At 46.6% G+C, this 26,076-nt stretch overlaps 1 protein-coding gene across 5 annotated transcripts in view; it reads left to right on the forward strand.

Moving 5' to 3' along the window:
- Ccdc149 (coiled-coil domain containing 149) overlaps positions 1-26,076 on the forward strand; it is a 91,707-nt gene that overhangs the window by 16,230 nt on the left and 49,401 nt on the right. For 2 of the 5 annotated variants that reach the window (XM_075943551.1, XM_075943552.1), the window contains exons 2-3: positions 13,525-13,686; positions 15,099-15,137. In XM_075943551.1, coding sequence (XP_075799666.1) covers positions 13,525-13,686; positions 15,099-15,137 — 201 coding nt within the window. Of the gene's footprint in view, positions 1-1,680; positions 1,996-3,506; positions 3,673-13,524; positions 13,687-15,098; positions 15,138-26,076 lie in introns of those variants that run through there. The other 3 variants (XM_075943550.1, XM_075943555.1, XM_075943554.1) reach the window with 3 other exon arrangements.

Genomic DNA, 26,076 nt, shown 5'->3' on the forward strand with positions numbered 1-26,076 from the left:
TGGTATTTTATTACTCACTTCCTCCCCAGTGGTAACTCTTAAATCATTCCATGGTACTTATTGTTCCTGGTCACTATCACGCACAGTGGAAGGGCAGGATTCCAAGCTACTGATAAACCATACCTTTGTTAAACCTTAAGTGTATGTTTTAGAAATTGCGTTGTTTCCCACTGTCAGAGAGGTCAGAGGTTTGACATCAGGAGCTCTGAATCAGGTTTCCAGGGCAGTGAGGTGAGAGTAGTTGGTATGATATTTTTGGGGTGTAGGGAGCAGGGCATTGGCTTCTGCCTTCCATGGATCACTCTGTAAGTGTGAACACCTAGGTTCTGTGGAACATCCTGATGCCAGTTCTTACCTGTGTGTGAAAGGGCATCTGAGATCCCAGTATGACGATTGCACGGTGGTGTTTGCAGGAGAGCAAATTCTAGATGCTTGCTCATCCCAATTTTAAACTTTTTCTTGGAAAATTCTAGAAGAGGGAGCTGGAAAGATGGCTCTTGCTTTTTAAGAGGATCTGGGTTTAATTCCCAGGACATATGTGATGGCTCACAGCTGTCTCTAACTCCGGTTCTAGGGGTCCAGTGCACTTTCTGGCTTCCATGAGCTCCAGGCACACAAAGTGTACAGACATGCAAGTAGGCCAAGCACTTTTGCACATCAAATAATTTTATAACAAACAAACAAATAAAAATTTCTTTAAAGCGTGAAATAAATTTCGGAAAGAGAAGAGGCTTCCATCTTGCTGTCTGCTACTTTGTACATTTATGGGCTGATCACAGGGTCTGCTTCATAGGTCCTCCTTGTGAGGGCCCCATGAGCCCCCATCTGCTATGGCTGAAACAATTCCAGGACAGGCACCCGTTTGAAATTTAGTCTTTGTACCTGAAATTTAGTCTTTGTACCTTGCCGCAGTGCGGACAGAGACCAGTACTGATGATTCTCAGCATTCCTGAGAGTGGCTCAGCTATTAAGAGCACTTACCACTCTTCCTGAGGACTGGAGTTCAGTTCCCAGCGCCCACATGGTGACCTCTGACCCCCAAACCCATTTACCACGGCTGTGTCCACATCTCCCCTGTCTGCATCTCATCTCCTTTAGAAACGGCTAGTCTGGTCATCGAATCAGCCATCCATCTGATATTTCTGTTTGTGCTGCTCCAGACAATGCTGAATTTCTTTACAGGTGGGGAAATATGTGAACCTGACGTTTCCTGCCTCAGTGCCTTCTGAGTGCGGGAACGCTTCTGTTAAGTGTCAGACCTTCAGACAACACTTGCAGGCTAAAACAGCGCACCTTAGTGACATTTAAATGCTGTTTTGATGAATGGCAGTGACCAAAGTGATGGTGGTGGGGGACAATCAGACTGGAAGAAAACAAAACCTGTACCCAGTGTTGGATTGAGTTCCACGGGTGGTCTGTGGTCAATGGAGATTTTTCATCTTCCGGAAAAGTCATGATCTCAGGCCACCCACAGAGACTTTCTGTTAACATAACCAACCCATGTGCGGTCGACAGCCAGAGAAATAGATCTGGGCGGGCGAAGAATCCTCCATGACTCGTCTTTCCACTTCAGCTTGTCCCCCCGAAAACGCCGGCGGTTTGACTCCCTTCCCCGCATCCCAGACTGAGTCTCCACCTGACTTGTTACTGTGGGCTGGTTCTGAACTGACAGCTCTTGTTGAGGAGAATTTCTCCCTCATCAGTCATGCCTGGAGATGGCGGAAAGAAAAGAAGCAGGGCGAAGATGAAGCAGGAGAGCAAATTAGCAATGCTCCGGGAGAGATGCACAGGGCGCGGAGCGGGCGAGCAAACAGCTCCCCGCCTCAGGCTGCGGCTGGGGACACCTTCATCCTGCAGGCGGAAATTCAGGGCCCAAGTGGTCCTTTAGGGATGTCTATGAGGTTCTCATCCAGAGAAAACGACTGTAATGATCACGATTGGTTGGAATCCTGGCAGATGGTGGCAAGAGCTCTACTTACTTGGGTAATTAAAGCGGTAAGGATTTGCATGGTTGATTTGAAGGATCTCCAGGCTGCGGATGCCCGCGTGTGGGGCTGACTGGGATGGAGCACCTCCTTGCTTTAGAGGATATGCACCTGGCGCCAGGAGGAGAGCATGGGGGCAGAGACTGTTCCCACGCAGGCTCTATCTCCAGCACTCTGGTCCACTCATGAGACTGTTCAGCTCCGCAGGAGATGCAGAAAGATGGAGTCTGCTCTCAAACCTAGGAGGGAGACTTTTCTTCTTTGCGGTGGTTCGGACACAATTTTCTTGATGACTGTGACGACAGGATGTGTACTATTGGGAGTCGTGGCTGTGACTCAGGTGCTCAAGTGCCCTTTGCCTGTTTAGCACGTGGTTGTAGGCAGCTGGAGCCCCAGTACAATCAAAGGAAATGGCTGGTAGCGTTAGAGTTTCAACATTTCATTTTAGGCGAACTGTTTAATGGAGTCCTTGCTACCCTCCTATGAGTGAGATAGGGTGCTGTGGCCCGAGAGCCACCGGGCTGGCCTGCATTCAAATCTCACTGTTGCCAGGGACAAACTATAATGCTTTGCTGGTGTTCTGGGTTCCTTAAGAGCAAATCCCTTGAAGACTTTTTTTTTTTTCCTCTGTAGAGGAAATGACAGTTCATCCGCTTTGGGATGGAGATTTTGATCAATGGGGGGGGGGGTGCAAGGAGCTGTGTTATACATTAAGGCTCCAGAGTGCTGAAGACCCTGTCTATGTTTTATGTGCAGGAGGGGGGATAACCCCCAAGTACCGGGTCAGGGAACAGCTCCTTGTGTTTTCTGGATGAGTGATGGCCATGAAACCCACATGGTGTTCCCCAGACCCCCAGTACAACTCGGCAGCCTTGGCAGATGCCTTCCTGTTAGCTCATTCTGGATTCCCTTTGTCAGCAGCTGCCTAGGAGGCAGAGAGAGTCCTGAAGGGGCCATGTTTCAGCTGTCTGAGGAAGTAAACTTCCTCTGTAACACAGCCTGGGTCCCCTCTGGCTTGCTGCGTTGGAAGAAGGTCTGAGAACTTAGAAGCTGATATTTTTCCAAAGGGAACATTAGTCCTGCCAGCAGAAGTGTTAGGGCCTTTGTAAGGATGGTTGCATTTTTGTTTGTTTTTATTCATTTGCTAGGCATAAACTCTACCACTGAGCAACCCAGACCTGTCTGGAAACGTAGAGTCTTTCTGTTTGACCCAAGTTGGCCTCTTACTCCAAATCCTGTTCCTCTCAGCTTCCCGAGCGCCGGCTTCACAGACTTGCAGCACTGCTCCTGGCTCTGGGTCTTTTTATCGTTTCTTTCCCATTCCAGGGGAGGCTGAGCAGCTGCCGTTTACCAGCTTTTGAAGTCAGCCTGACTAACATGTGCCACAGATTCTGCTGCTCAACCCTGAAGAGCTGAATTGAATTGTCCTCCCATGTGGGGAGTGCCAGAAAAATCCCCTCTGTGTGACTGTTACATAATATAGTATGTAAATAGATACAGGAGCGTCTGTGTGCACGCTGCCCCATCCAGTGTACCCTAGGAGCCCACTCGCTCAGCAACATAGATGGGAACGGAACAACCTCTGCAGAAGCCGGGTGATTGCAGTGCTGTCTCCTGAACATTTGATCTCTGTAACGAACTGGAGCCGCACACCCCACTGGCTGGCGGTGTCTTGGCCCCAGGCAAGGTCGGATTATCCTCACGCTGGTGACAGCAGCGTCACTCTGGGGAAGCAGTGAGTTTGACAAAAATGTGCTGTCTTCAGCAGAGGGAGAGGAATGTCCTGGCTCACTGTGGCCAGCAGAAGGATAGGCAGTCTCCTTCCCTGGCGTTCTACAGACCCAAAGGGAGCAGGAGGCAGGGCAGGAGTGGAAGTGAGATGGTGGGAGGGAAGAAGAGTGGGAAGGAGAGAAGGGTTGAAACAGAGATGCAGGTACAGCTCGTTATTCACCACTTCAGTTAACCAAGACTGTCAGGGAATTTCACATACCCCCCAGCTACTGCGGTTCACGTTATAAACTTTTCCAATTACCTGAAATCTCACTTAACTTAAATTCCAGCACATCCCCTGGGGCCTTCAGATCATCAAAGTTTGCCTGTTGAAAGCAATCCCAGGGAGGGGGAAGTGTGGTGGCGAGTCTGAAGAAGACGGATCATAAAAAAGTCATCTTCCCGGATGGCAAGAGAATCTTAAGACACTGGTTTGGGATTGCTGGATTGTTAGCTAAAAGTTACAGAGTTGAACGCCATCATGGCAAAGGGCCCATGCCATGAGAGATATACCCATGGAGGATGGGCTTAGGTGGGCAGGAAGGGCTCGCGCCCAAGTCTTGAGGGAGGCACATGGGAGGCTGCCATTCTGCAGCAGAGACTTCAGTAAGATGCAGAACACCGTACCTGCCCCACATGGTGTTTTACTCTGGATGGCCAACTCATACCTTCAAGAAGTTAAGGGCACATATGTGTCTCTCTGAGGGACAGTCCTGGGTGCCTGTTTGGCAAATCTGCAGGATAAAGGTGAGGAAGGATCTGTCTGACCACAGAAATGAAGGGAAGTACCGTGTTCAGTGCTAAAAGGTCAAAACCCAAATCCCATTTTGATGACTGTGGGAATTCTCTCACATTCTCGTCGTGTATACACTGTGGCTTGTAGAACTGTACATTTCCCCTGCAACATGAAAAGCTTCGTGAGTGAGTAGGCCTTTGACCTGGCAGAGTGATATTGTCATCTACAGAGTTTACCTTCCAGGACAGAGCAATCACGTTACAAACAAAAAACCACAGACATTCCCATAAAATAATCCCCATAAAATCCCAGGTTTGTGATTTGTGTACAGCCGTGTTTGGGCCATGGGTTGCACACAGCTGGTAGAGATTTAGGCAGAATATCAAATCAATGGCTGTATCACTAAAATATGCAAATACCAAATGTATATATCTGTATAACGATGTATGTGTACATTCGGTTACTGGAGACTGAGGTTGCGTCTCTATTATTTAGTGTGTTCTGAGCTCTCACTGTGGGATAGAGCCTGTGCTTGTCTGTGGGGATTCAATGTTGTGTGTGAAAGGCCTGGTTGCAGAGGCCAAAGGCGTAGAATAGGCAAGTGGGCAGGCATTGTGTCACAGCGTGTATACGTGTGGCTTGCTTGTGCTTGTGCACATACTGTCCCACTTCTGCTCTCGTTGAGGTGCATGCAGAACGCTGTGCAGCCAGCCAGGGGGCATTCTTCCTCTACTTGGGGGTTAAGAGGCTTTTGGGACAGGACATGTTCCTGAGCACTGGATCAACTAAGATGAGAGAGAGAGGAGAGAAAATGAATGTGGGATTCCTTTCTGTATGCTGTGAATATCATTGGTTGGTAAAGAAGCTGTTGTTTGGGGCCTGTGATAAGGTAGAGAAGAACTAGGTGGGAAAAACTAAACTGAATGCTGGGAAAGAGGAGGCGGAGTTAGAGAGAAGCCATGTAGTCTTGCCAGAGACAGACATGCCGAATCTTTGCTGGTAAACCACAGCCATGTGGCAATACACAGATTAATAGAAATGGGTTAAATTAAGATCTAAGAGCTAGCTAAAATTATGCTTATGGTATTGGCCAAGCAGTGATTCAAATGGAATAGTTTCTGAGTGATTATTTTGGGTCCGAGCAGCCGGGAACAAACAAGCAGCCTCTCATACAACAGAGAGTTGGGCAGGGTGGATAACAGCAGGAAGCGTTCATGGGCAGAAGTGGAGCAGGTGAAAGAGCAGCTGCAGCCCAATCAGAGGCAGGCTACTGCCAAATACTGAGGGGGTGTGGCGTGACAATCGCTTTCCATTCAGTGTGTGTGTGTGTGTGTTTTTAAAATATTTTTTATTTTCATTTTTTTTAATGGTAGGAGGAAATCAAAATGACTGTGGGTAAAGGTGCTCGCTGTAGAGACTGATGATCTAACTCAATCCCTAGGTCCTACATGGTAGAAGGAGGCAGCCAAGCATTGCTCTCTGACATTCTCTCTCTCTCTCTCTCTCTCTCTCTCTCTCTCTCTCTCTCTCTCTCTCTCTCAATGGATGAATGAATGAACATTTTTTTTTAAAAAAAAAGAGTGGCAGGGCCTGATTTATGCTTTTTCAAAGCTCCACAATGTGGACTGGGCAGATAGGAAATGCAGAAGAGGCTGTGATAGCCCCGATGTTATAGTGCAGAGCCAAGCAGAGGTTTCAGAACAAAGAGGTTGCTTATTGGAGACGGAGACAGTGTGCTTATTGTTGAGGGCTGTTTACCCGGTGCTTCTGGTGGGGCAGGAAGGAGAGGTTCCTGGAGGGAGACGGGGCAGGGGAGAAAGAGGGCACCGACAACAGCCGGGAAAGTAGAGGGTAACCTGCTGTTGTCAGCTTTCCGTTACTGCGCTCAGTACCTGAGAGAACCTATCAGCAGAGACGGTTCTTCCTGGCATTTTAAAGACTGCATTCGTGGCCAGTTGGCCCCATTGCTTTTGAGGTTTAGGATGATGGAGGTGGGGAGTGTGTGTGTTGGAACAAAGCTGCTCACCTCACGGCCAGGACTCAAAAGAGAGAGAGGAGCATCTTGCCCTACACTGTCCCTTCAAACAGTACTCTCCCATGATCCACAACCTCCCACAAGGCCCTGCCTCTAAAAGGATCCACAGCCTTCTAATATTGCTATGCCACAAAGGAAACACATGGGCCCTTGGGGACATTTAAGATCTAGCAGATAAAGTAGCTCTAAACAGAGTGAGTTTTCAGGTAGCAAATATTGGGACTATTCCTGCTCGTGACCCTCTTCTGTGTGTGTGTTGTCCCCTTTCTAGGAGGCTTTCTTGGGGTAGCAGGCAGGCTCTTGCATGGTGGAGGAAAACCAGCTTGATTTCTTCTCCAAAAAGTGCTCACTCAGGACCAAGGGGCGCTCACTCAGGACCAAGGGGCGCTCACTCAGGACCAAGGGGCACTCACTCAGGACCAAGGGTCGCTGTTTGGTGGAAAAGGTCCCTTGGCAGACATACTCCCCTGACCCTGAGCCACCTCCTCTCTCGGCTACAGCCAGCCAGTCATAAAGCTGTCCAAATCCTAATGTAGTGTGTCAGGTCGTCATTTAATTATTATGGTCTTCCTTGTAGCAATTATGATTTGCTTTATGGCAGATAACCGGAAATGGGTAGATAAAAGCCACTCAATGGCCCAAACTGTGGGATTGGGTTCTTAAGGTGACAAGTACAACTGCCTTCACCTGCGGGCGTGAATTAACATCACACATGAGTTACAAGCTCAGCTTCAAAAAGTCATTGAAATGCAATTCAAAAGAAATCTATTTTTGAGTGGATAATAAAAATATTTCACGATATCTAGTATACATGCCAGAAACGGGGCATATTTTACGGAGCTCCACTCGCTCTTTCTGGGTTGCCCGGTCTACTTGGTGTGTGGCGTCTCCCTCTCTCCTGCTGGTAGGTATGTACCCACCTGCAGCGGTAGGAGTCCCAACAGCCTACAGCTGTCATTGGGAGACACATGCTCCTGCTCCTGATCACCAGCAGTTCAGAGGTCAACAAAAATGAAAGGGATTGCTAACGAATAATCATCCTTTATTTCTCAGCTTTTTTTCATGAGCCACAAGAAGGTTCCAGAACCTGAGCAAGGTTCAGAAACAGTCAGTAAAATGGATCCTCCCCAAGTTGGCCATTTCCCCAATCCCCAGCATTCGTTTCTGTTTCTCAGAGCTCCTTTATTTGGAGACCATTGTCCTTGACCAGTCTGCCTACCATAGGACTGTGGGTAAGGGCCCTGAACACACTATTGAACAGAAAAGATACCAACAAGGGAGCTCAGCTTACCCCTTTGGCAATTCCTGAGCCAAACTCCCCTGTAATGATACCTGGTCGTGGGTGTTCTGGGCTTTCCCTCTCTACCTCCCCTCCCCCTAATCTATCTCTTTCTCCACTAGTCAAGTCTACAAGTGCTGATATTCTCCCAGTACATTGCTATGCTTCCGCGTCTGTCACTGTTACTGCCCACCAAAGCATCCTATCTCTGCATGCAACTCTGCCACCTCCCTACCTCCGCAATCATGAGATCATTGGCCTCTTTGGGCTCAGAGTCCTCACCTTTGAAAAGGGGTTCATCTCACCGCTTGTTACAGAGGCCGGCCACAGGGAACAAATACAGCACTTAGCATAGACAGGAAACTGCTGAACTCACCCCAGTGGTGGCCACTGTTACTATTTCAATGGAAGCCCTTATTACTTCTAGGAATGCTGGTCACGTGGCGGCAAACGTTCAAAAACCAACGTCTTTGCTCCTTCTCCTTTCTTGAAAATAAATTGAATGTTTCTTGACTTGAAATGGGAAAGAGGGTGGAAAAGCCACCATTTTTATTCCAGCTGTGAACTTGGCCAACAGTGTTGTTAGCCGACTAAAGATCAGTAGCAAAAGAATCTGGAGAATAGGGCTGGAGAGATGGCTCAGTGGTTAAGAGCATTGCCTGCTCTTCCAAAGGTCCTGAGTTCAATTCCCAGCAACCACATGGTGGCTTACAACCATCTGTAATGAGGTCTGGTGCCCTCTTCTGGTCTGCAGACATACACACAGACAGAATATTGTATAATAAATAAATTAAAAAAATAAGAATCTGGAGAATAAAGGTGGAGCCTCTGGCCCCACCCAATGGGCTAGAGGGTGGAGACTTTTCTTGGATTTGTCCTGCTCATCAGGAGGACAGTGATGGGGCAGTCACATGACTCATTGACCCACAATATGATCCCCACATCAGGCTCTGTGGCTAAGGCGAATTTCGCGTGTGTCTGGTTGTCCGGGGAAGGCCCTGTCTCACCATGTTGTATTAGACACGGTGAGGACAGACCCCATTAAGAAATAGCAGAGCTGGAGTGTTCTCTGGAGGCCTGCTGGGGCAGACCACGCTGCAGAGTGCAGCAGTGTTGGTGTCCTGAGCCCCACTGTGGGCTGCATGGCAAATTGTGCCCATGTTGTGCAGGCCAATATGAGTTACCCCCTCTGACGGCAGGATAGCATTTTTTTCCCCATGAGAAGATTCTGAATGATCTTCCCCTAGTTAGAGACCCTAGGTTCCTCATTCCTGGGAGAAGAGAGGCTGAACAGCTCAGCCAAATCTGTACCCTAAGGCCTCATCTCTCTTTACCTTCACCCCAAAGAGCCCCCGGCCAGCCCACCCTTGCCACTCATTGTACAATCTAATGTCTTTAGTAAGCCTATGCTTTTGCTTCTCTGCTAGAGCTCTGTTGGCTTCCTGTTGCCTATCATAGTAACCTCTGACCCCACCTCCCGACCTGCAGGCTCCATGCCACATGTCACCCCCTCCTCCAGTGAACACCTTCACTTCCAAGATTTCCCCACTTGTCTCACCCTGAGCGATCTGAGTGGAAGTCATGGCAATCACAGTTAATGTGTTAGAGGTTTCACAGATGCTAGCTCGCTTCTTACATTGTTGCGCTAACCCCTGAAGGTGCTTCTCCATCTCTGTGTGTATACAGGGAGTCTGGGCACACAGTGGCTAACTGATCACATAGCTAGGAAGTAGCAAAGCTAAGACTGGAGCTCAGACATTGCTGGCTCCTTCTGCCACAGCTTCCACCATGACTATATCCTGCTTTGTCCCTTGGAGGGAAGTGTCTATCGCTCTTACTAATGTCTAGGGCACAGTAGTGAGGGCTGCTAGTTAATAATATATTCTCACATCATTATCAACGCCTGCCGACTATGATCACAGCAAAAACTTCAGCATTATTCTGAGTTCATGGTCTGTCTTTCCTTTTTTTTTTTTCTTACAAGAACTTGGAGTTGTTTGCTATCCTGAAAGAGCCTTGAACTTGGAGTGAGACAAGTACACAGCTTACCTAGCTTTGACCAGCCAGCTTTGGATAAGTCACTTTACCAGGCCGAATCCCAGTTTCCTCTTCTGTACACTAAGGAGCCCGGTGTGGGTGACTCAGTGTCAGGGAGTCTGTAAAACGGGGGTGATACCGCAGTGCCACAAGGCCTGGGGAAGCTCTAGATAACATGTGAGGGGTCCTCACCCATCCATGTGAGTAGTGTCTATGTACATATATTCTATGTGTATTATATATCTGCATATAATAGGACAAAGGAGAAAATCCATACGTCATCAGTTTACAGCGTTACACCATATGCATGTGTCTGTGCATGCACACATCTAGATACATGTATGGAGTACCTGCTGTGCACCATGTCTTTTTCTCAGCACTGGGAATCTGGAATGAATATGATGATGTCTCTACTGTCACAGGGGAGATACTGGAAGTAACCAGTCTCTAAGACCAAGCATAGCTCAAGACCCAGGCATACTACAGAAGGGACAGGGAAGTCAGACCAGGCGGCTGGCTTAGCCCTTTCTCTGTTGCTCTGCTGAATACTGTGACAAGAGCAACTAGGGAAGAAAGGGTCCATTCTAGCTTGCAGTTCCAGGAATAGTCCACCATGGTGGGGAAATCAAGGCAGCAGGGTTTGGAGCAGCTCACCTCGTGTCTGCAGTCAGAGAAAGAGAGCCTCTGCTCAGCCTCTGCCCTCCATTTTCACACTTCAGGACGGACCCTGGCATGTCCCCTGTTGAGGAAACATTTTGTTCCTGGGTCCTCAGTCCTCAGTGCTGCCTGTGGATGCAAATGTCTAAGACAGTTCTTCCTGCACCCAGATCCACTTTGCGCTGTTTTGTAAGCGAGGCTTCAGACTAAGGTTTATCCTGCTGATAAATAGCATTGGGCTAAAGTTTTTGACAACCAGGTCTCTAAAAGCAGAAGAAAGACTGACCAGTTGCTTTCTAGAACCATCTTTTTCTCAGTGTAGCTTCACTGTCTGTACAGATGGCCTCTGCTTTCTTTGAGTGTATATATATATATATATATATATATATATATATATATATATATATATATATATGTGTGTGTGTGTGTGTGTGTGTGTGTGTGTGTGTGTGTGTTGTGTTTATGTATGTATGTGGTACATATGTATGATATATATATTATATATACTTTTGTAATATAATTCTATCACCCCAACTCCTTTGTTACCCCCAGACCCTCCCCAACTTGTCCCCCTTCTCACCTTCATGCCTTTGTGTCCTCTTTTTTCTCTTTTGTATACCGCTGTGTCCAGTTCTTGTGGCCTCATGGAATGTTTCTGGATCTTTTCGGCTAGTGCTTTTGTGGGTAACCTTAGCTGTGCCGAGCTCTTGAGCGGAACAGCCATGCCAGCACCTCACTGCTCTCCTCCATCATCAAGCTCTTTCTGCCCCCTCTTCCGTGATGTCCCCTGGACGGAGCTTTAGCTGTCACCCCTGTCACGTGCTCAGGGATGGGCCTGCAGAACTCTCCTTCGCAAACTCTAGACCACTGTGGCTTGTGCAGGCCTCCAGGTCTGGCTTCTACCAGCTTCCACAGAACCAGAAACTGGGTTTTTGTTGTTGTTGTTTTCTTCCTTTCACAGCCTCTAACTTGGACTGTTCCTTGGGAGAGAAATGCTTTTTCTCTTGGATCATTCAAGGGCAGGGAACCTGAGAATTTCTGTTTCTGAGTACGAAGCAGCCTTTGCTGTCCCTTCATGAAATGGGTGTTCTGTGCAGACTTACCTACTGAAATGTCTTGATCCAATTGAGATTCCCTTCCTTACAGTCAAAGACACTGGATGTGTATGAACCCATAGATGGGACCTTCGTGCTACTGATGCCCCAGGCCCCGGGACTGGGGCTGCTGACGGGCGGGGGGGGGGGGGAGAAGAGAGCAAGGGCGGATGGGTCAAGCGGTGTGTAGTGCCTCTTTCCCCTGTGACATCGCGATGCCTCCCTCCCCCAGGACACCACTCAGCTCTGGTATTTATTTGTTGCCGACTTGACTCTTGAGAAATCACTGTGACAACAGGATTATTTTGCATCAGGCAGACAATGTCAGAGTCTCAAAAACTGGAGCGTTTTAAGGCAGGATTCCAACCTCATTACTGCGGGGAATAAAATTCCACCAAGGTGAAATGTCCTTTCTCAGAACTCAAATCTCCCTCAGCACGACTTTTCTTTCCCCTTTGTTTTTGAAACTAAGCAATTACTTTTTTTTTAGGGAAAAAATGTGCTAATGCACAAGACTCTCCTTTTTTTCCCCCTTTCATTTATTTGAAATTGAACTTAACAAAGTCGGTTCTGAGCGAGCACTATATATGAGTAATGCTTTTTGTCCGTAAAGAGCATTGGCTCAAATGGTATGGGAGTGCCGGCTCTTGCTCGGCTTTGTGTGAGCGCCCACAATGACAAAGCGCTCATGTCAGGGTGGATAATGAAACTATAAATTGTTTTCATGAATGCTTTGAATTTGGTCTTTTATGGGGAAAATTCAAAAGGTATTTAGTGCCACATCTCACATATGTGAGTAACGCCAGGCGGTGTAATATATCCAGTAAAAGCAGAATCTCCTCTGAGCTCACATGGGCCGCTGTGGTGGGACTGTTGACTGGGCTTCACTCCTGGAGGGAAACACAGAGACACACAGTGTTGTTGCTTGAAGGCAGGAGTTCCAGCCAGCACTGCCCAGCTGTTGGGAGAATCCAGAGTGTGGCAAAAATACCGACTTCTGAAGTTGGTCTCTGGTGATAGATGGGTGCGTGTGTTTGATCCTTGAAGAGGTTTTACAGATCAGCGCTGAGTTAGTGAACAAATTCTCCAGAGGAAAATGACTGCTTGGTTTCATAGGTGGGAAGGATCAAGTGAAGTGATTTATGGCTTAAAGAGATGATTTTTCATAATATTTGCGGTTATTGTTATAATTGAGAGCATATTGACTTATCCTCAAAAATTTAGAAAATAAAACCAGAAAAGCACAAGGAAAAAAATTTTAAAATTTGAGGGAAAGGAATTACTAGCAAGAAATGATTCCTATCAATATTTATAAATTTTTCATTAAATATGTTTGTGTGTATTGCTTTGTAAAATTTTAATAAAATTTTATGTGGATGTATAAATATATATATCATACTGGATAAATCTGGGATCCTGGCACCTATTTATCCTTACATGTAATTTTAAAAATAGTTCTAATTTATTATTATCATAAGCATGTGTATGGTGTGTGTGTGTGTGTATGCGCGCGCACGCCACAGCACGTGTGCAGAGTCAGTGGAGGAAGTTGACAATTGGCTCTCTCATTGCACTATGGACTCAAAAATCAGACTCAGGTCATTAAGGTTTGATGGCAAGTGCCGTGACCTGCTAAGCCATGACCTGCTAAACCATCTTCCTGGCTTATAGTTCTATTTCTTAACTTATTTGCAAATACATGATTGTATCTCTCCCAGTTCGTGAACGTTCGCGGACAGCTAAGGTTTGACTTTGTCTTGAGAGAACTGTGTGTCAGGCAATGCGGCAACCATTTTGTATATACGCTGCTGTGGAAGTGTCTAAAAGTGTGTGATTCCCGAGCCATGGAAAGGGGGGGGGATGTAGAGCACAGTGCCCTGGGGCTGCGACGCCCACCTGCCATTTCTGACCAGTGGCCATTTGTTCTGCAGTACCTGGTGTGTAAGCGGAAGCTGGAGAGCAAGAAGGAGGCCCTGCTGATCCTCTCCAAGGAGCTGGACACCTGCCAGCAGGAGAGGGACCAGTACAAGCTCATGGCTAATCAGCTGCGCGAGCGACACCAGTCCCTGAAGAAGAAGTATCGGGAGCTGATTGTAAGTCTGGCACTGGAGGGATATCTGGCCCCCTCTGCAAAGACCGGAAAAGGGGCTGTGGTGATTTGCTCTTTTCAAAAGCCACCCCTTGCCAACAGTTCGCCAGGTATCCTTTTATATGCCTGGAACCCTAGCTTGGGAGGTGGAGGCAGGGGGATCAGGAATTCAAGGCCTTCCTTGGCTACCTAGTGGGTGAGAGGCTTGATAACCTGTCCCAAGCAAGCAAGCAACAACAAAAAAAGCCCAAATCAAACCAAACCAAAGTTTAAAAGTAGAAACGTGCACACCACCTGCTTCCTCTACAACCCGCTCCACATGCATGCAGTTCCAGGCTGCTGGACCTAACACATGTGAAGATGCTTATATCCGTGTGTGTTTACTGTGGCTGTTTCCTTATTATTTTATGATGCACTTTTCTTGTTATTTTAAAGAGTATATCTTAAATCTGTGCCAGTCCAGAGGCTGCCAGCTGCACATGGCTCTCCAACTTAACTAAGTTAATTGGCATAAAGAAAATAAGAAACTCAGTCCCTCATTTTCCTGTCCTGTCCCATGGGCTCAAGCCCCACAGGTGGCTGGTGGCTGCTGTTCTGTTCTCCCTCCGCATGGTGTTCTGGACATCATGTGCCAATGCTGCCTTAAGCATGTTCTCGTTACCCAGCACTTTACAGCAAAGGCTTCCTAGGCCTTGTAAACAGGCTGAGGTTACCTATGTTAGCCAGGGTTCTCCTAGAGGAAGAGAGCTTATATAATGAACACACAAACACACGTCCCTGTGTGTTCCTGTGCATGTATGTTGACATGTGTATGTATACATGTATGTACGTGTGTTTTCATATGTGCACATGTTTATGTGTATATATATGTGCTTGTGTCTGTATGCGTGTGCACATCTGTGTGCATATGCAATATGTTTATATATGTGTGTATACATGTGTGCACATATGCCTGTGCGTGACTATGTGTATGTATATGCATTTATATGTGTATTTGTACGTGTATGTGTCTGTCTGTGTATGCATGCATGTTTATGTGTGTCTGCACATGTGCATGTGTGTACATGTGTTTATGTCTGTGTACATTCTTTTTATTCTATTTCAAAGAACTTTAACCAAATGAATAACTATTTCAGTTTTATGCTCTGCTCTAAAGTAATTTTGATCCATCTAGATTTCTCTTTTAGAAACATCATTTTGGAAAATTCATGTTTGGTCTTGATTGAGCCGATTCTCTGGGGTCCCCATCAAGTGGTAGTTATTTTTAAAGCGTCGTCAAGCTTGCCTTCTCGCCTTACTAGCTGCGTGGCTGATGGGGATTTAGATTCACATTGGTCCAACTGAGGGTTGAGATTCTGCGGTAAGTCTGGGTTTATTCTTGGGAAGAAGTAAAATGTAGTTTGTGTTTCTTTGTAGGATGGAGACCCATCACTTCCCCCTGAAAAGAGGAAGCAGGTAAGATTTCTTCTTGGTATCAGGCAACTCTCGCATCAAGGTGACCATGACCTTAACACAGTCCAAAGAATTGGGAAACCCCAACTGTCTAGTGCAAAATTCCTTTTTAAGTTTTCCTGGAATATTTTCAGACACTGGGGGGATGTGGCTGTAAGAGGGACCAGGAGAGGCAGAAGGGATACTGAGCACAGCCCAACAAGATGTGGGGAGACACCAGATGACTGAGCCCTGAGACTCTGGGGGAATTCTCTTGAGAAGCTGGGAACTGAGTGATCAGGCTCCTCCTTTGGAGGAGGCATGCTGACTTTTAAACATATCTCCTATCAAAACTCCCAAGCTGTTTTCTTACTTTTCTCTACATGGCCAACCCTGTCTATTGGTCTACCCCCTTTCTTACTTCCTCTTGTATACACATGACTATTTCATTGGGCTTCCTGTACAGGCCGGTGTCTGTCCTACATGATCCTGATTGTTCGCCTTTGCTGTGTTTTTCATGTCTGTTTGGGTCTGTCCTTTTGCCTTAGTCTCTTCTGTTCAAATGTTTCATATTTGTTACTTTTTTCAGATAAAACTGAAAAATATTTTTATCAAGTCTTCCTGTTCTCATACAGATCTTACTGGAATTTTCTGAAAATTGTTTCATTAAATTGCTACAAGTGAGCATCTAAATTTGTTGGGTGACAAAAGGGGCTATCTCAATTTAATTTCTTTAAAAATTGTTTTTGAAGATGCTGGTTAACAGTAAATTGATTAAATCTGTCAAATTATGGGTTAATTTGAACTCCCTCCTGTGTGTGTATGAAAAGCAGTGATCTTTTTTCTAAGACAGATTTCTTGGACCTTCCCTTAACTTTGCAATTTTTCTAATTTGCCTCGTGCTGTGTGTTAGAAGTTTTATGTGCCCAGGTGGTGGCGATGTTAGTGGTGGCACGTTCTGTTCCAGCAGGCCTCTTCCCTTGGTTCAGAACCGGTGGACATAAACCAAGACACAGACAGGAACCATATGTCCTCGGCCTTACCGTCAACATCCTGTGGTCGTAACTGACGGGTGTCAGTGAACACAGTTGACTGCTAATGTGCAAGATACTGCACATAAAACTCCTAGGTTCATTAGCTTGAGATATCTGATGCTGATGAATAGTGTTAAACACACACACGCACACACACACTCGCTCACACGCACACTCACACATACACACATGTTCTCACTCGTGTGTGCTCACACACATGAACACCTGCTCACGCGCACACACACACTTGCTCACACGCACACTCACACATACACACATGTTCTTACTTGTGTGTGTGCGCACACACATGAACACCTGCTCACACGCACACACACACTTGCTCACACGCACACTCACACATACACACATGTTGTCACTCGTGTGTGTGCACACACACACATGAACACTTGCTCACGCACATATGCACAGACACACACACTTGCTCACACGCACACTCACACATACACACATGTTGTCACTTGTGTGTGCGCACACACATGAACACTTGCTCACGCACATATGCACAGACACACACACTTGCTCACACGCACACTCACACATACACACATGTTGTCACTCGTGTGTGCGCACACACACATGAACACTCGCTCACGCACACACGCACAGATACACACACACACACACACACGACTTTCATCTGTAAATAGCGCCGCTGTCCACATCCACCTGTCTGTGCTGCCGGCTCGTACACTCCTTTCTGCTCTATGTGACTAGTTTATAAAGCTCCATGTTTGATCTAGTCTAATTTTTCTGTGTGGCTAATTGATGTTTTTTTCTAAACAAAATTACATGGGAGTTTATCATTACTGTTTAAAAACTGAAATCCGTAATCTTGGCTTGCTGGGTGTTTTCGATAGCTGTAGGCAGTCATCTTCCCTGTGATTTCAGAGTTTGTTAGTATTCATGAAGGAGTTTTCCAGTTCTAAGTGCATTCGTATTCTGTGACTTTATAATGATACATTTACATTGACTGAGGAGAATCTGATGAATTCCAGTAAGTCTGTCAAGCTGCGTCCTTACCGTTCTAAAAATACAAGTTCAAGGTGCCAAACATGAGCATTGTGGCTTTTAATGTGGTACTCAATTCCCTTCCCTTTGGGGATTAATATGATGCTGAAGCTTGGGCTGAGCATCCTTCCTTCCTGGCTGGGAGACATAGAATGGGGTGCAAATAAGAGAATTCCGAGCTGTGCATCTGGTCAAAGATGTGATGGACTTGAGGAACCAGAATCTCCGAGATGATGCAGTCAAAGGGCTGTGTGACCAGCTGTCTCCTGAGGTTGACAGTACTGTTTCTCTCCTCTGAGGCATATTTAGCAAATAAAAATGCAGGGTACCTAGGTAGACTTGAAGTCAGATAGCCAATGAATACTCTCTTAGGATAAAAAACATGTCATACAAAAGTGTAAGTCAACCTGAAGTTCAAGCTCATCTTATGTTGCAGGAGCTCCTTCCGCTCCTTCAGCCAATAGCTGCTGAGATAACAGCCCATTGGGGCGTGGTCTCCCTTTCTTTAAGAAAGCAGCAACTGCCCTGGCTCCCTGGCTTCGGGCTCTGCTTCTGGCGACTAGGCTCCTTTCCTGATTGTGCAGAGGGATGTTGTCTGGGACAGTGATCTGTAAGTTTTTCCCCTTTAAATAAATAACCATTCTATTAATCATAATTCCAAACTGGTGTGGGATTGTTTGTGACTTACGCCTTCAATCTTACCTGAAAACTCTATTTTTGTGGCAACTGAGGACCCCTTCCTCTTGTAGTCAGCTTCCTTTTATGGCTGTTGCCCCTGAGCAGGAGAGGCGGGATGCCCAACGGTCAAGCCCTTTCCTCCAGGTTGTCCCATGAAGACTATTTCCCATTCTTGCTCTAACCCTCAAGGGTTATTATGCTCTTGGCTTAGGTTGGTCATCTGGGATGGAAGGACCATTAGGGGTCAGCAATGATGTGCTCTAGAATGTGTGGACTCAAGAAGGCATCTCTGGGTACCTCAGCATTCTCCTCCCTAGAATATGATAAATGTGGTACCCACTGTGCGGAGTGTTCATGGGGAGGCAGATGATATGATGCAGGTAGATTGCTCAGTGCAGTGCCTGGCACAGGTGAGCTTTAGCGAAGGTCTCTACTTCTCCTCTTTTCCTCCTCCTCCTTCCTTTCTTCCTGCACTTCTTTTTCCTTCTCTCCCTCTTCTGTTTTTCTTTCTTCCTCCCTCTCTTCCTCCTCTATGTAAATAAAAGTCATTCTCCCCTCAGATGCTAACTGTGCATGACTTCTAGCTCTCCACAGAATATGATGGCCTTCTTGGAGCCTTTTGGTTGCATTTGTAGTTCCAAGTAGCTTTGGCTAAAGAAATGGTTCCTGGCTTCTAGGAGCCTCCCTAGAGTTGTTGTTTGTCCAGTACTCATAGGAGGCCAAAAGACAGTTGTCCTGGGTAGTAGGGAGATCAGCTAGAGTGGCCCTAGGTCTGCCCTCCATGTCAATTCTCTTGCTTAGGCCACTATGACATTGGAATTATGAACCCTACCCTTTTGACCTTGACTCAGGGCAGTTCCCTGGGGCTTAGGGAAGAGCATAGGCCAGGATTGGCCTAGGGTCCATTTCAGGTTAGACAGGCTGGGTTAGGCTTTCTGCAGACGTGAGGTGACTCCCACTGCACCCATGAGATGGGTGCTGGTGCACAGTGTCATGTCCCCTGCTTTATGTGCCTTATTGAAATGATCTAGGAGTGACATATACTAAATATAGTCAACCTTCCTGATCATCCATTCTCACTCACTCTTCCAGGCCCTGAGGGTGACCTCATTTAGCTCCTTCCCAGTCAACCAAGTCAGGCTGTGGTTATGGTGAGTGCTGTCTGACCAGGGTGGAATTGGAAGCTTATGGAGGTCAAGGATATAGAAATCATATGACTAGCTGGCGAGGAATTAGAGCTTGAGAGCCCCTTTGCAGTCCAGCTGCTGGTGGTGACTACTGGGTCTCAGGAAGACCTTAGTGAGCACTTCGCATGCGCCCAGTGCTTATTTTGGCAGGAAGAATCTGGGGTGAAAAGAGCCAGAGCAAAGCCATTGACTTGTTGGACTTGGTGCCGTCCAAGTCACCACTCTTTGATCTCACCTCTTGTCCCGGCATCAGCCCCTCACTTCAAGGTATCTTGGTATGAATGACCAATAATGCAGCCATTATTCATTCTAATGGTGTTACTGTGAATAAGCTAGTGAACAAAGTCATTAAATATAGGCTGGCAGGCAGTAACTGCAAAGGAGAGAAAACTGTGGTCCAAGATAGATTCTGGCTGTGCAAATTGGGGGAATAAGTAGTATTGAGGAATAGTCTTGGTATTAGAAAGAAGGCTCTTTCCCTTTGAAATATTTTAAAATTTTGTTTCCTGATAGTCCTTAGGCCAGTGAATGGTTTTGAGTGGTCATTTTAAAGTCCCTCTGTCTCAGCCCATTCAGAACGGGAAGGAACACGCAGTTGTGTTTTAGACCCTGGTTCCTATTTCGCCCAAATCAGACAGTATGTGTGTTTGTAAGGGGAGGCATGCTCATTTCCTGAGCTGCTTTGTGAACAGGAAGTGGGGGAGGCACACCCCTGACCTGGTGCCCCCAAGCCTACATGGCATATTGATCCCAGATGTGAGCCAGAAGGAGCAGTGTTTACCCCTCCAGCTGCAAAGTGAATGCACCTGGCATGAACAGATGGTGCTGAACCGGACCTGACTGCCAAGTTAACAGAGGCAGCATGGAGGTCACAAGATGTGCACACGGCAGAAGAAGGCGCCCATTATGGTTCTTGCTGTCCAAATGTCCTTATGTCTGTGATAGCTATCCCTGACTTGGAAGGACCTCACTAGGCTCTTGCCTATTCATTTCTTGAATGAGAGATGCTGTGACCATACCTTGTCATACCTTCTCCATTTTTTCAATTCCTAGGACCAGTGTATCTCATCCTTTTGAGAATCAGAGATGACTCTACAAACATGTCCAAAGCCATGGGCCCTCACTCTAGAAGAAGCCCATGTGCTTGTCACAGAAACTTTCCTTCCATTTCACAGAGTCATAGATTCCTTACAGCCTGCCTGTGACTCCTTGGCATTCCACAGGTTGCATGTTAGGAGCTGCAAATGTACTGAGGGTTCTTCATATATTTTGATAGAAAATAGTAACCTTAGTTATCACAGCACTGTGTGCTTTCTAAGAGACCATAGAGGTGTCCATGCCTATGTGTGTAAGTCCTGCTGTGGTCCGAGGGCATATTGGTGAGGTGCACCTTACATAAAGGCAATGCCATGGGGCTTAGATAATATTTTCCAGCCCAGTGAATTCAAGTATAATCTTTTGCTGGCTGGCTGACCCTAGGCAATCTGCATAACCTTTCTGAGCCACCATTGCCTCCTCATCAAAATGGAGATACTAATGAGACATAGTCATGAAGTTCTTTTGAGCAACTTCTACAGGGAAGCTTCTAAGTGCCGTAATTAGTCAGGGTTCTCCAGAGGAACAGAACATATAGAATGAGTCTATTTAACAATAATATATCAATAATCAAGATACTTGGGAGTTATTCTGGGAGTTAGACAGAAACAAAGTCACAGTGTCACAGATCAGACAAATATATATATATATATATATATAGGATTTACTGGAGTAGCTTACAGGCTGTGTTCCGGCTAGTCTCACAATGACTGCCAATGGAAAGTTCAAGAATGCAGTAGTTGTTCAGTTTATGAGGATGGCTGTCTCAGCTTGTCCTCAGTGTATGCTGGAACCCCAAAGTAGGCTCTAATGCTAGTGAAGGAATCAACTTGCCAGCAAGAGGAAGGACAAGCAAAGAGCAAGCGCTTCCTCCTTTCGAGCCTTTTATAAAGGCTGCCAGCAAAAGGTGTGGCCAGGTTAAAGGTGGACCTTCCCACCTCAAGGGATACTTAGTAAAGATGGGTCTTCTCACTTCAAATGATTTAATTAAGAAAAATCCCTTGTGGGTTTTCCCTGCCACTTGAGGTTTAGCTAATTCCAGATGTAGTCAGGTTGACAACCAAGGATAGCCACCCCATGTGCTTTGCCTAGTACTTGGTGATTGCTTGGTCAATGTTGGGTCTTGTATAATTTTCTTGGGATTATCCAAGGCCATACAGCAGGTTCACAGAGCAAGGCTAGGTTCTAGATGACTCTGTGTGTGGTGATGTTTGGGGTCTGTCTTACATCTGTAGGACTGCTTGAGCAGGAATGAACCATGGTCGTCACCATTAGTCCAACCCAGTTTGGAAGTCCTGTTCAGAGCCCGCTGACAAGCAGTAGGAAAGAACCAGAAATGGAGGTAGGGATTTTACACTAAGCTGTTGTGGTGTATCCACCAGAGAAGAATACTCGGACACTAGGAAGTCTGTGGTAGCTGACTGGAGGTGATACTGGGGATTTGGGGTCTCAGTGTAATCCCAAGCCTTTTTCAGAAAGAAAACTTTTAAATAGAAAAACAATCTCCTGGGCTGACGAGCTTCAGGTGGTATGAACCGTTAGCCAGAAGCAAAGCTACAGAAGCCAAAAAGCAAGGTTAGTACATTTAGAGACTTTTCCAGAGCTATGGACTTTGATGGATTAGGTCTTTGTTTTTGTTTTTGGCAGGTGGTGCTGTCTACATGCTGAGTTTTGTGGTGTGAATAGTACTTTCATCATGGTGGCAATAGTGCCAAGGTGTGGGAACCTGTTACATAAACTAGTCTTGTTTCTGGTGGCCACCAGCCACTGACCATAATTGTGTCTGTCTTTTTCCCTTCTTAATCTCCTTAGAACACAGACTTGAACTTCACGCTTGTAAATTCTAGGAATATAGTTGTCATGCCTTCCTTTTGGACCTTGGACTTCTTTTTCAAACAACTCAATTTCCAGTGGTAAATCACCCGTTAAAGAAGCTGTGAAGAAACCAAGAGAACAGCGATTGCACTAATAGCTTCTCATGGGATATTGAAATGAAAACGTCTTCCCATTACTCCAGGCAGAACTGTACACAGTGCGCCCCTTTGCACTGCGCAGAGAGATCATGGGAAAATCTCCAACGACCCTTTAAATATTTTTCTTTTGCTAAACAAGCACTTTCCGTGAAGGAGACAAAGGGGAATTGAGATGATCTTGGGTTAATCTTCTTAGGTGATAGGATTCTTTTGGGTCACGGCGGCACACTCCTCCCCCCTAAACTCCTCCTTGAACAGACAGTCAAACACATCTTTAATATCTTTGTCTTTGCTTGTTTGATTTCAAGCACGAGAACCCTGGGAGGCATCTCCCCTGGCCCACCAGGGAGCCTTTGCTTTCTTGCCTCTAAAAAGGGATGGCTTATTTATACAGTGACGTGCGCGAGATGTCAACGCTCGGGGAAATGGAGTGGAGAGTGGCCCCGTGCAGGAGAGGAGGGGGCCTTTTATTTCAGCAAAGCCTTCTTGGTCAAGCTTATTTTAGTCCCCGGGGCCCACAAATCAGAACGGCTTTGTACAGGAATCCTGGTTTGATGTAGAGAACCTGAAACTTCCTTCAAAGACTTCAAGCGCTTTGTGGAGTTCTGTCAGAACACTTTGAAAGGAGTGACTTACTGTCGCGCTAGGGAAGCCAGGAGGCAACGCAGGTCCAGCTGCTCCGAGCCCTCCCCGGCAGGACTGTGGCTCCATCTTGGCTTTCACACTGCAAATTCTCATAACGACTTGACATGGAGTGTGGGTGTGCCCCCGATTCATAGACTCACTCTAAAACACTTGAAGGTTATCCTGGGAGCCACTAGCAAGCAGCAGCAAAATCATAATGTCCTAGGTCAGGCAAATATTTATTTAAACTGTGCCTTTCCTAAGGTCACTCAACAGGTTTGCCTGGAAAGAGGTTTATCTGTGAGGATGGGGGAGGAGGCTGAGCTCTTGTGCTGATCGACGTATGCGCAGAACATGCTCGCTGTAGCTGGTGTCCATAAATAAGAGCGCTGCCGGTGTGATGGGGGATATTGCTCCGGCAGTCTCTATGAGCAGGGGCCCTTTGCTGAGCAGGTTTTACTCAATTACTGTGAACATAGGAGTTACCACTGGACCAAGACAGCATAGTGGAAAGTGCAATTAAACTTGCCAGCATCACAGGCTCTAAGGACACTGGTGTTTCATCAAATGTAAGGTGGGTATATATTTTTTAATGTATTTTTGCTTTATCTTGTACTCTGCCTTTTGGAAGCTGTGGCTTCCAGGGGCCCAGGATTTAAACTTCCCCGTGCAGTGCAACCCAGCAGTGTCCTCTGAATTTGCTCTTTGTTTCTTTCTCTCATTTCTTGATCAAGTCAAGGACTTGCTTCTCTTTCTGTCTCGTCTTATTTTCATTTTACTTTTAACTTCCTATTTTGATAAGTCTGTAAATGAAGAGGTATGTTGTAAGACTTACGAGTGTATATCAGCTATTTGTGTAACGTGTGCATGTACATGTGTGTATGTGTGCGCGTGTGTGTGCATATGTGTGTATGTGGGGGGGTATGTGCATGTGAGTGTGGGTACCTGTGAAAGCCAGAGGTGTCAATTATTCCTGAAGCTGGTGATGCAGGCAGTTATGAGTTGCTCGATATGGGTACTGGGAATTGAACTCGGGTCCTCTGGAAGGATAGTAACCTCTGAGACTGAGTCATCTCTCCAGCCCAGGCCCTATCATTTTATATTATGACATAGACTAACCTTTCCATGGCTTGATGGCTAAGCTGCTGTGTATGTAATGGATTCCAGAGGAGATGCAGAAGGGAGAGAGACTAAGCTTCCCCAGTGAGAATTCCTACCAAAAGGTGGCCCTGAGGTTTGAGTGAGAGGTGCTGGCTCCCTGATGTCTTCATACTAGCCGTCAAGAGGTGTGGCAATTGCCCTGTGCAGAACATTGCCCGGGCACACTGTTCTCACAGTTAGGAGCTGGCTTGGGGAGTTGCTGAGGTACACAGATGTCTTAGTTAGGGCTTCTGTCATGATAAAACATCATGACAACTTTGGGGAAAGGGTTTATTTCACCTCACAGCTTATAAGTTCATCATCCAGGGAAGTCAGGGCAGGAACTCAAGACAGAAACTGGAGGTAATAACTGATACACAGGCCATGGAGGAGAGCTGCTTGCTTGCTTGCTTAGCTTGTGCTTGCCTTCTTACAGCACCCAGGACTACCAGCCTAGGGATGGCACTTCCCTCCCATATCATTCAGCATTCGAGGAAATGCACCCTCGGCTTGCCCACAGACAAATCCTAAAGAGGCATTTTACTCAATTACCATTCTTTCTTCCCAGATGACCCTAGCTGGTGCCAAGTTGGCATTATAAATTAGCTGATACAGCATGCATCACCCATGCGTCCCCCATGTGTCACCCATACATTACCATGTAGCATCCATGCGTCACCCACCCATGCATCATCCATGCATCACCCATGTGTCACCCATGCACCATCCATGCATCATCACCCATGCACCATCCATGCATCATCACCCATGCACCATCCATGCATCATCCATGCGTCATCCATGCATCATCCATGCATCACCCATGTGTCACCCATGCACCATCCATGCATCATCATCCATGCATCATCCATGCATCACCCATGCGTCATCCATGCATCATCACACATGTGTCACCCACGTATCACCTATGAATCATCCATGCATCACCCATGTGTCACCCATGCATCATCACCTATGCATCATCCATGCATCATCACACATGTGTCACCCACGTATCACCTATGAATCATCCATGCATCACCCATGTGTCACCTATGCATCACCCATGCATCACCCATGTGTCACCCATGCATCACCCATGTGTCACCCATGCGTCACCTATGCATCACCCATGCATCACCCATGTGTCACCCATGCATCACCCATGTGTCACCTATGCATCACCCATGCATCACCCATGTGTCACCCATGCATCACCCATGTGTCACCTATGCATCACCCATGCATCACCCATGTGTCACCCATGCATCACCCATGTGCCACCCATGCATCACCCATGTGTCACCTATGCATCATCCATGCATCACCCATGTATCATTCATGCATCATCACCCATGCATCACCCATGTGTCACCCATGCATCACCCATGCATCACCCATGCATCACCTATGCATCATCCATGCATCATCACCCATGCATCACCCATGCATCACCCATGTGTCACCCATGCATCACCCATGCATCATCCATGCGACATCCATGCATCATCCATGTGTCATCTATGCATCCTGCGCTGGGGCCCAAGCTTCCCCTTATTAGAGGAAAGGTCTCCACAATGCAATGTGACAAGAGCCTTTAAGCCTCACCTCTCCCTACTTGTCACTAAGGTTATATGCTGTGTGTTTGTATCTACGAGTGACTGGGCATGTGTGTGAGGATGTTCCTGGGGCAGAGAGTGTGTCTGAACCCCCGGAGCTGGTATTATAGGCAGCTGAAAGCTCTGGATCTCTGGAAGAGCAGCAAGGGCTCTTAACCAACAAGCCACTTCATCGCCCTCTCTTCCTGTATTATCCTTGCAAATCTCCTTCCCTCTTCTGTCACAAGTACAGTTTTTAATTACATTCTATTTATTTAATCTGTGTGTGTGCACATGAGCCACAGCACATGTGTGGAGGTCAAGGGGCACGTTTTGGGAGTTAGTGATCTCCTTCCACCATGTGGGCCCAAGGGATCGAACTCCCTTGTCAGGCTCAGCAGGCCCCCTGGTTGGCTGAGCCATCTCACTGGTCCGCAGTCACAACTTGACTTAAGGACAGCTCGAGTGACTTAAGTGTGAGGAGTCTATAGTTTGCCCACTGTTTTCGGCACACACTCTTATTATCAAGGAGAATATGTCAGCCTTTTCTAGCTTGGTCTGAATATTTAAAAGAGGCTCCTTTATGTCCCTTTGAGCTTTTTTCC

The sequence above is a fragment of the Microtus pennsylvanicus genome, chromosome 12 (genome assembly GCF_037038515.1).
Source record: "Microtus pennsylvanicus isolate mMicPen1 chromosome 12, mMicPen1.hap1, whole genome shotgun sequence".
Taxonomy (NCBI): Eukaryota; Metazoa; Chordata; class Mammalia; order Rodentia; family Cricetidae; genus Microtus; species Microtus pennsylvanicus.